The 14,909-nt window shown below is 39.8% G+C and overlaps 1 protein-coding gene across 2 annotated transcripts in view; it reads right to left on the bottom strand.

Annotated features, from left to right (window-relative positions):
- RAP1GDS1 (Rap1 GTPase-GDP dissociation stimulator 1) overlaps positions 1–14,909 on the bottom strand; it is a 625,331-nt gene that overhangs the window by 35,182 nt on the left and 575,240 nt on the right. For both annotated transcript variants that reach the window (XM_069238277.1, XM_069238286.1), the window contains one exon: positions 1,110–1,236. In XM_069238277.1, coding sequence (XP_069094378.1) covers positions 1,110–1,236 — 127 coding nt within the window. The remainder of the gene's footprint in view (positions 1–1,109; positions 1,237–14,909) is intronic.

The following is a 14,909-nucleotide window of genomic DNA, read 5'->3' as shown; positions in this document are numbered from 1 at the left end:
AAACCCACTTTTTTTTACCCCCTCCTCTATTTCTCGGCCCCCGCTTGATGGATCATCCCGAATCTTCCCATGTACAACAAGATTCTCAGGAACACTTTTTTTGAGACATTTCTGATGATATGTCAAACTGAGCCAAAGATCTAGGCAAATCAAAAAAAAACACACACACATATATATACACACACACACACATATATACACACACACACTTAATACTTACCTACAAAATACTTACATTTACTAGTAAATCCTTTGTCACGTATATGCCTTTACCAATCATGTGTTTATAATGAAATCCGTTGTAAAGGCAGACATGGTAAAGGCATATTCTTTGTAAAACTATGCGTGGTACAGGTTGTGTGTTGTAATAGCTGCTTTGCAATGGCATCGCGTTCTAAGGGTCTTGTTGTAAAGGCTGTTTCCCTCCTCTAAAGTGACCTTATCAGTACTTAATGTGGCTTGTGGTAGCAGGTGGTAGGCACTGGCACTCATTTTTGGGGACTGGAACTTATAAATTATTATGTGAATGATGTAAAGCCAGAGAAAGAAAAGCATAAAAAGAAGAAATAAAGACGAATAGAAAGACAGGAAAACTGTGAAAAAAGGAGAAAGCATGGAGGTGCAAGAACCCCCAAGAGTGAGATGAAGAGACAGAAGTATACGGCGGTGGAAGAAAAAAAAAAAACAGGAGTTGTGATCAAGGCAAGACACCAAGGTATTCATCAACTCCAGCATTCAGCAGTTTTGGTGGCTGACTCACAAGAAAAACTTTGGGCTCCTGTGCTTATGTTTCATTTTACATATTATGTACTTGCATTGTTTAGAGCTGGGTAGTCTAAGGTTCAAATTTCATCCTCTCAAGCGCAGCATGAGCATTGTTCAGATGGGTTACAATAAACATATTTTACCAGTGGGGAAAGGAAATCAAGAATATAAAACTGATTATATGAGAGTCACATAAGAATTCTTCACCATGTTATAGCTCCCCTGTGCCTTGCAAACAATTTATAACTAAGTGAGCTAGTATATGATGAATACCCACAGGCAGCTGTCACAAATGTCCAACAGTATCAAAAGCAAACTGAAAAAGGAATGTGCCGAATACCTACCTAGTTCTAAAGATGCCATCAATCCCAACGCGACAAGGGCTTCATTTTGCATTATTACATGCTCGCTAGTTGCCATAGTAACTAAGTGCACGATGCCACCACTCTGAACAATTGTTCTAATTACATCCTGAAATAAACAAATAGGTAGATGCAAAGTCTGTTTCCATTAAAGCTGAAGAAAAACAACTTAAGTAACAGCAACACAATTTTTCCTCAGTCACTTATTATCTTCCTCCTAAATTGCTACACACTTAATTTGTTCAGTGTCATGTAAGGTCACTTTAACTTTTACAATTTTTACCAATAGCTCTTCTGCAGTAAATTAAGCATTAGGAGTTATCTATACATTTGAATGCTTGAAACCATGAACTTTATCCCTTTATAAATAAAAACTAATCACAGGCTAAAATGTTCATAGGTTGTGAAATAGCTTTTGTGTGTTTAAATCAAAATGTACTTTATTAATGGAGTACAGGGCAATTTATCTACACTTCAGTTCATGAAGGGAAAACTTACATGACGCTATTTCAATTGAAACAAATATTTTACGACATGTTAAAATGTGTTTTTCTGGCTTAGGCTAACTATTCCTCAACCCATTCTTGTCCAAAATGGATACTGCATTATAATGTTTATTTATATTTTTACCTTACACAATGAACAGCAAGATATGGGTAGTTTATTTCTGAATGTCAATGTTCTTCAAGAGAGCCTGCTAGAAGAGGCTTTCTGTAACATTTTCCAAGGACGTTCAGGCTACATGCCATCTTACATTAAATCACAATGGTTTGCTTCTGTTTATGTAACTTGTTTGTTCCGACATCTCCTGATATTAGGTCTGTTGGCGCGTCAGACCTTAGTAAGTAAACTTACAATGGGACGGGAATAGGTCAAACGTTTTGACTCGCAATTAAGATGTTCCCACCATAACTCCAGTACATGCAGATCAATAATCAATCAATAATCAATGATAATCAATAGCATTAGTAATCAATGGTGTCAGTAATTGTCACACACCATGACCTTTGAGTCATGAATAACTACACCTTTAGTAAAAGTTAGAATATTTATTTCCCTATACTAACAATGCTAATGTCACGTAAAATAATCTCAAAATCAAATGATACACATACAGAAACAACACTGGCTGTCCAAAGCGACGGAAGAAACGCAATGTAATCAAAGCTTGAACTGTTACACATTCTAAGGATACAGTGCAAATCAATTATAATAACAATTGCGCAAACGATATCACATACATTTAGATTCAGCAAAGAAAGACATCAAACGTTATTTCCCATAGCAGACTTTCATTAGTAAGAATCCCTCAGTTAACACCAGATTAGCATCAGCATGTTGGGCTTCATGCAAAACAATTTAGTAAACACAAATTTGGAAAACATCTAACTATGGCTCTATCAAAACAGTGCGGTTGGTACCTTGAAAGAAAAAGCAAACATACACTGCAAGTCACATTTAGTAATTTTTATACCTCTCCTCAATTGGATCGACAAGCTAAGATAGTCTTCGTCATCAGGGCATTAGTTCGGTCAGAAAGGCATCAGGATTCAGCATCAAAGTTCAGAAAATGCAAAGACTTTAAGCAGTAAAGTTAAGCATGTCTCTTGTCAAGACGCTCAAGAAATTATGACAGTGGCAAAAGGCAAATACGCAATGCTGATTTCTTCTCAGTGCAGTCCGGCTAAGTTAGAGTCCCTAAAACTACTTCCCAGTCCCTATTGGTCAAGGGATCGCATGTTCACACTTTGTTCAATAAAACTAAAACTTCAAATCTATTAATTCTACCACTACTCTCTTCTCATGTCTCTGATTGGCTTCTCTTGTAATGTCCTCATCATCCGGCTCGTCAGGTAACAATATTGTTGCAGTTATACTCCAGTCAGTGTCTTCATTGTTCTCCTCCTGAGAAAGTCAGTCTTACACACATTACATTCATAATGTTACATTTAGCAAGAACAGCATCTCCTAGCAATCGGTTCTCATGAGAAAATTAGCTTCGAGCACATTTAGAGAGTACAGTGGATAATCACAGTTTAATTCTCTGAGCAGCCATTTTATTTAGCGTTAATAAATACAGCTTGACATAAGGCCGTGCAACTAGGCCAAGACCTCCCCTAAGTTAAGGCCTACAATCAATAAAGCTAATACACAATGCATAACCCTTACTATGACATAATACTACATTAATCAAACATATGCTCAGCATTTCATATTAACAAGTATACTTTGTGAACACTGGCAGCCAGTTAGTCAGTCAAAGAACTTTATTCGGCAAATGCCATAAAAGTACATACAAAGACACGTATTCGAAACTGTAAATAATATAAAACACAAAAACCGTAAAAACAATTCCTAAAAACACCATGTAAACATCCGATCTAAAAAACCCTTAACATGTAACAAATAAGTATACTAAAACATAATTAAGAATCGCTAAAAACAAAATTTACAGATATTATCTCAAAATAGAAAGCTCTCACAAACATATAGAGATTAAAATGGAGTAGACCTTTTCCTAATACTTAGAGAAGCTGTAACAAAATTTAGTACGTGGTGACAAGTTTGGGTATCTGGCAATCTCTGAAAATATAAGAGAGCTTCCTTATAATGGATAGGTCTAAGACGACATAAAATAGGTAAAATAAAAGCCTTTCTAGGAGCAGCATAAAGAGAACAAAACAGAAAAAAATGTGTGGTACTCTGCTTTGATTTAGAATCACAGGGGCAGGGTGGTAAATCCTTTTTCCAGAAACATGGTTTGGGAAAGGCTACCTTAAAATGAATCAAATTAAACCTAAAAAATGTTAAAAGAGAGGTTATTTTAGAACTTGAAAACCAGATCAAATAAGGTTCAAGACATGAAACAGTTACAATCCGGATATAGGGATCAAAAGTTTTGAGTTTCAGGGAGCTATAAAGTCTCGACTCTGATATGTGCTCAAAATAAGTTGACTTCAAGACAGACCTAGAGTTTGTAGTTAACAATTGGGGTTCTTCAAACATGCATCTGAGCCCTAGCTTCTCAAAGGAGTTTCGCAGGAACACAAGCCAGGGAATCCTGTTTGAGTTGTCCAATTCTAAGCAATCAGAAATGCAGTCTTGAACAAGTTTTGCCGCAGGGTTCAACCAGCATCTGATCCAGAGCAGTAAAGGAGCGATAGAAACCCTGTCCTCCAAAAAACGTTGGCCAATTTCCTCATGACTGATGATGTTTGCTATACATTTTGGAACCGTCAGTAATCTACGCAGGAATTTATTTTCAGCACTTTGGAGAGAGGGTATTTTGTTGTAGCCCCAAACTCCTGCCCGGTATAGGACTGCTGCGGCACACTTGGAGTTATAAAGTGTTTTCATCTGTGCGAGGGGTCTGTGACCTAATTTACTAGTAAAGCGAAAGATCGCTTCATTATTCCTTATCAGCTGTTGGAACTTGAAATTGATATGAGTCTTCCATGACAAAGAGGAACTCATATACATACCTAAATAACAACATTTTTTTACCTTATTTAAAATATGTCCTCCCATAATAAATTGTTTAGACTTTGTATTACGTGGGCCACGTCATAACAAAAGTCTTAGGGTAATTTACTTTCAAATCAAGGTCCAACATAAAATTGTAAAATAGGTCCAAGAGTCCCTGTAAACCATTGGCGGTACGAGCAATTAAAACTGCATATAATAAAATCAGCATCAGCATATAATAAAACTGGAATCGGTCTCTGGCCCATCTTTGGTACATCCTTTCCAGGTTTTACCAACGAATCATAAAGCCCATTTATATATATCAAGAAAAGACAAGGCGCTAGGATACATCCCTGTCTTACGCCCCTTATTGACGGAATAGGAGAAGTTCTCTCTCCATATAAACCAGTCTGAACTGAAACCGTTAAATCTGTATTTAGGCGTTTAATAAGTTCCAAAAGGGACATGTCGCAACCAAAAGCTCCCAGAATTTGCCATAACTTTGACCTATTAACCATATCAAAAGCACTAGTTAAATCAATAAATGCCATATGAATAGACTCTTTTTTGGCTGTCACATATTTACTGAGTACCAGATGCAGGTTTAAAACCTGCTCAACTGTGCCTACACAGGGTCTAAAACCAAATTGAATTGGAGATAAAATCTGAGCCTCAGTCACCCAATCTTCTAAACGGGATAAGATCACACTTCCTAAAATCTTTGCCGTTGAGTCAATAAGAGAAATTGGTCTATAGCAGGAAGGATCTTGTCCGTTTCCTTTTTTGAAGATGGGAACAATAATAGCCGATTTCCATGAAATAGGTACGTTACTATTTACCACGCTATTCAACACATTTGTAACTAAAGGACCCCAAAGGTCAATTTCAGATTTAAGAAGATCAGCGGGGACCCCGTCAGGGCCAGGAGCCTTTCCCTGCCTTAGTCGATAAATGGCGCTTAGGACCTCATGGAGATCAAAGGTAATATCTAGGGTCTTGATATTAGAGTCTGAAATAGAATGTGCAGTAAGGTTATCTTCTATATACAGGTTCTCATTATCATCGTTTCCTGGGCAGAATACTTTCCTAAAATGGGTCACCCATACGTCCTCTACGATGAGACAATCATCGGCCTTAGAGTTGTTATCTGAAAAGTAAGGATGATTTATCACCTTCCAAAATTTAGAAGTGTCCTTCAGCTCAGAGGCAGCCAAAAGTTCATCCCAAGCCTTAGACCTAATTTCTGATTTCCTTTTTTCAAGAGCAGCCAGTCATTGTGATCACATTTTGAAATGCGTGCATTATTTTTCTATGTTATTACATTTTCTATGCAAATGTCTACTCAGAATACATGAACACTCAAATCTCTTTTTTAAAAACATCTGCGCTAGCAATCCCTCCTCTGATGACTAAATAGGTCATCACACTAAACTATCAGCTAAAACTTTGTCATTTCAATCCCTTCATATTTTTGTTCCCTTTTTGAATTTTCCCTAAACAATTTTCCCTTTTCTTTTCTTCCCTCCTCTGATTATTCTTTGACCTCTTCAATTGTATTCTTTTACACAATTTACATATTCCCCATATTCCAATTAGGCAAACCATGACAATTAATAGCCCTGTATAATTTTCAGTAAGATTCCTTTTCCAATGTTGCTGAGCCAATTTCCGACTGAAGCAAAACCTGTGCCAACCTTTTCCCAAACACCTGGTTCTTTCAATTCGTTTAAATCAGCACTTTCATTAGTGAGGTTAGTAAGTAAGCCTCTTATTTCTTCACTATTATCAGGAATGAATGAACAACAATGCCTAGAATTACGCATCCTAAAAACTCTGCATCCTTTGCTAAACAAATGTCTAAAGCAAGGCAATTCTAAAGAGCCATAGCTCTTTCAGCAGCTAATTCAGTATCTATGAGGAGTATGGCTCCTGACAAATCTGTCAGCATGTAATCCACAATAGTAGACAACTTTGGAATCTTTATCAAATTCAGAACACTACCCACTGAAGGAATCATTTCTCCAAATATATCCCCAACTATACCAGAAGGAGACTCCCTAGTCTGTCTCATATGATGTAATTCAGTCACTTTTGGAAACTTCTTTAAGTCATCCATTTGAAAAATCTTTGGGAGAACCATCCGCAAATAACATGTCCCATAACATCCTCTTGGAAGACAGTATTAAGCATTTGGACCACAGATGTAATATATCCCAGGAATTGCCGGGTCCTGTCCAATCAGCATAAATGTCCATTTCTCTGAAACAAAAACATATGTCTACATTCACTCATTCCCGCAAAGTGTCAGTACGTGATTTAGGCCTATAAGTTTCCCTACGTGTGGCACATCCAGAGCTAATTTCCTTTGTGTTTTAATTGCACCATAAGCATAATCATTCTTGTAAGTCCTTTTCTCTAAGCCTTTTTCTAACTTCTCCTTCAATGCCTTTCTCCTGTCATCTGTGTTATCTAAGAAGCTTTTTTCTAAAGGTGTGAGCAAGCATGTCAGGTTATTGCGGTGTGCATAAGCCGTGCCAAAGGTCAACACAGGGTCAAAGAAACCTCTAATACTATGTCATTATCCTTAGCTACTTTACTCAAATAACTAATTATAGGGACAAATGAAAACACAGCATCACAATTGGAGTAGAAATAATGAGTGTACTCCTGGGTATAGAATCTTGTTAGTAACATACTACAATTTATCCCATAAGTTAGTGGAAGACTATGGTAAGTAACTCCTTCCTCAACTGATGAAGGAATCTGCATACACACAACAATTCTTTACATCCATTGTCTCAACATATTCATTCAATAAGGGATAGAAGACATTAAAAGAAAGTTCTCCTTACGCATTAGTACCCTCATGTAAATACTTCTCATCTAGCCTAAACTTCTCTATTGCTGTTAGTGCAGTAGCCGCCTCAAAAGCAGAAGTATGGTTGGCTTTTCTCTTATCAAGAACAGACATTCACACAATCAATACCACAAACAATTTCCCACATACAATCACCAAACTAATACTCATATTTTTACAGCGCCTATTATTCCTACTCTGCTGGCTAATGTTACTCATGATCTGTTAAGAATCAGAAAGCAGAAGAGAAATTTAGAAAACAGCATTTAACTACAGCTTTCAGTCTTGCTTCCAGGATCCCTTGTCAAAATTGGTAACCAGCTTGTCAAAATCAAGTTTCAAAAGTCAAATCAGGTTATCAAAGTCTTTTCTGGTTACTTTCAACAGTCTCTTTCTCAAAAATGTTCTCAGATTGTTTCAACGGTTCAGTTCATCAGCTTCCTTCAAGTGCCAAAATATTGACCTGTAATGTCTCTATCAAAACAAAAAGACAAAAACTATTTCTGCCATTTACTTGTAGTTGCATATGCCATTCAGGACCTGCATATCTTCGATTTGCCAGTTTCTTTTTTTCAACTTTCGATCACCATTCAATTCTCCTTCACTTAGATCTTCTCTCCTTTTTGTATCCACTTCTTCTTCAATTGTTGTGTCAACAACCACTTCCTTTCTCTTTGCTTGTGACTCCGGCCACTTATCTCATTTCAGTGGACCCGTGGTCAATGTTCTTTTCAGTGTTGAACTTGTAACTTATCCTTGTTCTATGGTGTTTTCTCTTGACGGACTTGCAACTGGTTCAGAAGGAGTCCGATCACAGTGACTTTGAGCCGCCTCAACTCCTTCCCCCTCGGGGTCTGGCAATTGCTCTGTTTGTCTCTCAAAATCATCTGCTTCTGGGAAAGCCCTCCTCTGACTAGGCTCTCCTGCTGCCTCAATGGAGATAGGCTCTCGGTCACCCTCCTGGAGGTCGTCTTCTTTGTCTCTCACAGGAGTGACTGAACCGTCCTCAACGGGCTCAGATCAGGTCTCAGTTCCCCTTTGTTCTCCTTCCGGCCCTGAGACTGGTTCTATCATTGTTGATACTCTCAGCAACTCATTTTCATTGTCCAGAGGACATGCCACTTTCTTCGTGTGGCTGGCATGGATCCAGTTAGGAACTCTAATGCACTTCACAGCTGTGGTAGTTGTCAGAACTACTTGGAAAGGTCCTTTCCAACAAGGCACCAAACACGTTTTCCTCATGTGTTTCCAGATCAAAACCTAGTCACAGGCTCTCAGGTTGCACCCTGGGTCATGGATCGGTGGCAGTGTGGTGGCTTCCACCTGCTGAGAGAAAGAGCGAACCACATCAGCCAGACCTTTGCAGTAGTCCAACACCATATCATCTGTAATGTTGACAAGTGCATATGCAGGCACCGCTGGCAACCTCCTGGCTCGGCCCATAAGGATCTCATGTGGCGACAATCCTGTCTTCCTGTCGGGTGTATTTCTCATTGTCATCAGAACTTAAAGCAGTGCATCAGGCCATTTCAGATTCATGGACGCACACATCTTTGCAACTCTTGACTTCAAGGTACCATTCATTTGCTCCACTAGTCCTGATGCTTCAGGGTGGTAACTACAATCTAACTTCTGCTCAATGTTCAACGCTGCACACAGTAATTTAATTATTTCATTGTTGAAGTGACTTCCCCTATCTGATTCTAAACAGATCGGAAATCCGAAACGTGGTATCAGTTCCCTAAGCAGTAGTTTTGCTACTGTGAGACTGTAATTTCTCCGTGTAGGGTAAGCTTCAATCCAGTGACTAAAGATACAAACAAAACACCAACACATATCTAAAACCTCCACACACAGGCATCTCAATAAAATCCATCTGCATTCTGCTGAATGGACCTCCTGCTTTTCCAATGTGGTTCAAATTAACCACTGTCCCTTTCCCTGTGTTAATTTGCTTGCAAATGACAACAATGGAAAACTGCTTCAGGAACCTGTCAAACCTTGGGTTGAACCAATCATGCTTGAACAAACAAATCATGGCATCCCTCCCAACATGTGCTTGACCATGATAATACCTAGCCATTTGAGACAATAGACTATTTGGCAAAACTAATTAACTCTCTTCTGAAACCCACAATTTATCTTGCCTTTGCACACATTTCATTTTACTCCATGAACATTTTTCCTCCCTGTCAACATTATTCTGCAACATTTTCAATTCTTCCAAGGTGTCAGTTACTTTTAATGCAAAACTTGGACATGTTTCATCTTCTTCAGGTAACAGTTCTCACTTATCTTTGAACAATATACAGTTCAATGCGCAAAACCTTGCGCCTTCATCTGCATATCCATTTCCCAATGACACAAAGTCCTGCGACTTCAGATGTGCACTACATTTCACCATGGCAATCTTTTCAGGCAATAGTCTTACCATATTCTCACTGGTGAACAGAAGAGGTCAGGAAACCTCTCTGTGACCATAACTGGCCTAAATCATGCACTATTCCAATTTCATACTGGCTATCAGTATAGGTGGTAACTTTCAGTTGGGCAGAAACATGGCATGCTCTAGAAAGGGCTACCAATTCTGCTACTTGGAAAGAATACACTCCTCGAAGCCAAGAAACTACCAGGATACCAGTAATTGTGCACATGGCATATCCTGCTCTCAGTGTCCCCGTATTGTATCTTAGACAAGAACCATCAACAAAGATAATTTGGTCATTCTCTTCCAATCGAGTGTCTCTAATATCAGGTTTTGATTTTGTGCAAAAGTCAGTTACTTCAAGGCAATCATGCTCAACATCTTCCAATTTTTCAATTTCAACAGTTTTATTAGGGAGTAAGGGTGCCGGGCTCAGCACTGTACATCTTTCCAGTGACACATTTGGTGACCCTAGAATGCTCGTTTCATATCTAGTCAATCTCGCCCCAGTCAAATATTGGGTTTTCGTCCTTGTAAGAATCTCAATAGAGTGAGGGACCATTATAGTCAGGGGATATCCCATCACAATGCCCTCACACTGTATAAGGCTTTGTCCAACCGCTGCAAATGCGCTCAAACAATCTGGTAAGGCTGTTGCAACTGGGTCCCAAGTAGCTGAAAAATATGCAACTGGACGGTGTACACCTCCACGGACCTGCGTCAAGACCAAGAACATACCTCACGCTCATGGCTAAACAATGTGAAAGGTTTCGTGTAGTCAGGCATACCATAAAAGCTGGAGCTATGCACAGACTCTCTCTCAATTCAGTGAACGCTTTCATTCCAGCCTGGTCTAACACTATGGGATCAGTGACTTCCTTACGATTCAGCTTCTGCAATGGTATTGAAATGACTGAAAAATTGAGACTCCACTGGCGACAGTAGCCCACCATCCCTAGAAACATCCTGTCATCTCTCTGTGTGGTCGGGAGAATTCATCTGCATTATGGTTGCAACCCTTTCTCTGGATATCTTTCTCGATCCCTTCTCAATTTGATGACCCAAGTATTTCACTTTTCTGACAGTATTGCAATTTAAGCGGGGACACCTTATGACCTTTCTTTCCCAAATGGTTCAGCAAAGTTATCGTGTCATACTTGCACTCGTCCCTTGTTTTGTACACAATCAGCTAGTCATAAATGTACTGGACTAAGGTCGAATTCTTTTTCAAGATCTGATTGAATATGGAAGGTGATTCTGAAAACCCTTGAGGAATTCTGCACCAGCAGTAAACTCAGTCAAAAAGTTGAAACAAAAGAGAAATTGGCTGTCCTCACAGAAAAGAAGGCTTTTGATAAATCAATGTCAGTGACCACTCAGTATCACATGGAATCTGAAATATTATCACTGCCAGATTTGGCACCATGGGGCAACATTTGACCATAATCTCATTTATCTTTCTCAAATTCTGGACAATTGGAACTTTCCCACAGGTCTTTTGCAAACCCATTATCGGTGAATTAAATGAGCTGCTCAATACTTCCTTCAAAACCCCTTTTTCACAAAGTCTGCAATTATCTGGGCGACCTTCATAAGAACATCTTGCGGCATGTGGTACTGGGGAATCTGAAGAAAAACTGCATTCGGCTTTACAGTAACTTTAACTGGCTCAACTACCTTTATCAGACCTATCTCCTTTCCTGTCAGATCCCACACCTTCTCTTTAACCATTCCCTGCAGGTCAGGATGAAGCTCCTTCACTGTAAACATTGGGAAATAATCAATCACAGGGTATCCTTCATTTGTAGTCTCATATTGTTCCTCTGGGGCCTGGTCATCTTCCTCATCACTATTCATCTGGATTTCAATTCCATCATTTGAAAAGTAATCGAGCATTTTGTTTTACACAGGAAGTCCCTGTAGGGATACTGGACTTGAATCACAGACTATGAATTTGTGCAATCCCTGGAAGTTGCCAATTTCATCCTTAACTGGATCTGTAATCAGGTTGGTCAAGTACTGATTTGCTACTCCTACAATCTGAACTGTTTTACCTGAAAGAGGCAAGTTTGGAACTTCTGCACTCCTCACTGTAAAGCGTGTAGCTCCTGTGTCAACCAAGAATGAAACTCTGTGACCCATAACTTTGCAATTCATGTAGAGACCTCTCTGATCTACTTCTAAGGAGGCTGCAAGCACACATGGCTCCTCATCTGAACTTTCACTCACCCACTCATCATTTATTCCATTCTCACTATGTAACAGGAATTGATGCACTGTGTTATTACTTTGGTTAAGCTTCCGACCTGTGACCTGTTGAAAAAGCATCTTTTTCTGCTGTTTCATTGGGGCTTGAGGTATTTGAATTTGCTGTTTAGGTACCATGGGAACCTGCTGCTGCATTGTCTGCAACTGCGTCATTTGTACACGTGGCATTTGTAACTGCTGCATTGGTTGAAAATTCTGCACTTGATTCATATCATTTTGAAAATTTGGGTTAGGACCTCTCATTCTCGGTCCCCTCATGTTCTGGAATGAATTGATGTCATTGGTTTGTGAACAACACCTTCCTGCACCACCATTGGACACTCCTGTTTCCAATGTCCGACGGCTCCGCAAACGTGACAAGGCAACAGTTTCTTCATCCCCTGCACATCATTCTGAGCCACTACAGTACCCAAGTCTGGACCACGATTCACATTACCTTCGTGACTTCTGCCTCTCATCTGGGGCTGAAACACCATGTTTCTCTACTGCTGTTGTGGTAGCTGTTGTGGAAAATTCCCTTGCATACCTGTCTGAGCAGCTTTAATCTACATCACCATCGCCTTTCCTTTCAGCTTTCTCTGCTTCAACTCAATTTCATCACTGCAGTACTTTGCAAACTGCAACACCTCATCAATTGGCTTTGCTTGCCAGCAAATCAAATGGCTCTTAATCATCTGGCTAATTTCAGGTCTCAATCCTTCCACAAATCTGAACACAAAATGAATCATGTCCTTCACCTCAAATGTCTCTGTACCACTGTAATGCTTGAACGCCTGTAACAAGCTGTCATAATACACATGTATCGACTCCTTTGCTTCCTTAGCTGTCCTGTCAATTCTCTGGCAATCAATATTTTTGGGCAAAATTCTCGTTTTCAAAAATTCAATCACCTTATAGTTTCATTACCTCGGGAGACAGTGCACCTGTATTTTTATCTCTCTCTGGTTTGCTTGTTGGCCAATCTACACTCCTCTTGCATTCTATCCACAGATCAGCTGGGACTGCTATCCCTAGTAACGTGTTCAAGTCTCCCCACAGGCACTTTGCAAGTTTCACAAACCTGTCTGTCTCCTGCTACCATTCCATTGGCTTATCTCTCAATTTTGGATAAGCATTTGTAAATGATAGAATATCACTTCTGCTCTAAGGGACATGAATAAAATTCCCTCCTTGAGCCTCTCTCATTGGTAAAATCGTCACTGGATCTTGACCTTGCTGCTCATTTGCAGTCAGCTCCACAGAATCCCGTCTCCTTTTGTCTGTTTTCTTTACCCATCTGCCTTCCCATTTGTCTAATGCTCCCCAAGTCTGGGCTCTTTGAAGCAATTCCCTAAGGTGTGCCTTCATTCCGGCAGATCTCATGTGTTCAAAACCCTTGTCTCTAAATCTAATCTGTAACTCCTTTTTTAAATGCTTTGTTTTCTCCATTTCTATGTAGTACTTCTCTGCCAGGTCTGATAGCTTCCGATGCATATTGCTCACCTCCCTTGTAATCTTCGAGCACAAATATCTCAACTCTGCTTCTGTGTAGGATTCTAAACTGTTCATACCCATTATTCCCTCGATGAGCTCATCCGCTTCCACGCTTAGCCAAGCATAATTCAAATACTCCTCTCCCCCCTTAGTAGCACTCTGCTAAGTATTCAGCTTTTCTAACCATTCATTCAACTGCAGAGCTGTTAATCCTTGCAACAAAATATTGCTGGCTTGGGCTGGTGTCACCTGCTGTGCAACTGCATTCGGATTCTGCGGTGTCAACAATTTCAAGCTCTAACTAATGTTTGACCCAATCGTAGTATCTGGAAGTACTCCAAATGGACTAAGGTCCAACAATGATCTTGATCCATCAAAAGTGTGTCCCACAGGTAAAACTACTTGAGTATTTTCATTATGTCCTCCCCCTATTATGGTCTGTGTCATTACATCCTGTTCACCTACACTAGGTTTCTTCTGTACAAACAAGGGTACGGCTAGACCTACAGTAGCAGGTAAGGATATAGCATCTGGGGGCTGGTCTGGTACCTAAGTTCTATGGGAGAGTTACTGATTCATCATCGAAGATATTTCTGACTGTGTCCCTGTTACTGGAGTGAATCTCTGCATAACTTGCAGCTGCACTTGGGGCAGTAAAGTTGGAGTTGGCTCAGTCTGAACCAACATTAGTCTCGGGAAACCTGTTCCGTATGCATTGTTAAGTTCGAAATTGTTTTCATAATGGGCACATCAGGGTAAATTCTCTGAACCTGTGGCGGTTGCACCTGATTTTGTACAACAGGAGTATTAGGCGCATTAAGAATACCCTGCATCGTATTTTGTGTCAGTCTAGTATTAACCTGCACCAGATTCACTGTCCCATTAACCTGTGTCGGAGCTGAAGAATCAGCACTGGTGCTCGGATCACTCATGTGCTGCATATGGTGGTGGGCGATTTCTCAATAACTGTAAAATAAAGTCATCATCTGATTCTTCCTCCACTGCTGAAGACTTTCAGAAGGGCTTCTGTTTTTCTAGTAGTCTTCCTTCCTTTTCACTGTCCTGCGTAATTGCCGAAAACAATTTAATTCCATGCAAAGTCTAATTTCTCCAAATTCTCTGAACACTGTCCCACCTAGCCTCTGTTAAAGTATTTTCTGCCCTTCTCATTCTCCTCTCGAATTTCTGGTGCTTTTGCTGTTTGACTACTAGCTCCCAGATCGCTAATGCCTCAAACTGTGCCGGTCTCGGAAGGGGCTTCGATTCATATAGCACCATCCTTAAATGCTCTAAA

The sequence above is a fragment of the Pleurodeles waltl genome, chromosome 1_2, assembly GCF_031143425.1.
Source record: "Pleurodeles waltl isolate 20211129_DDA chromosome 1_2, aPleWal1.hap1.20221129, whole genome shotgun sequence".
Taxonomy (NCBI): Eukaryota; Metazoa; Chordata; class Amphibia; order Caudata; family Salamandridae; genus Pleurodeles; species Pleurodeles waltl.
The sequence above is the reverse complement of the archived record's forward strand: the minus strand, read 5'-3'. Positions and strand labels throughout refer to the sequence as shown.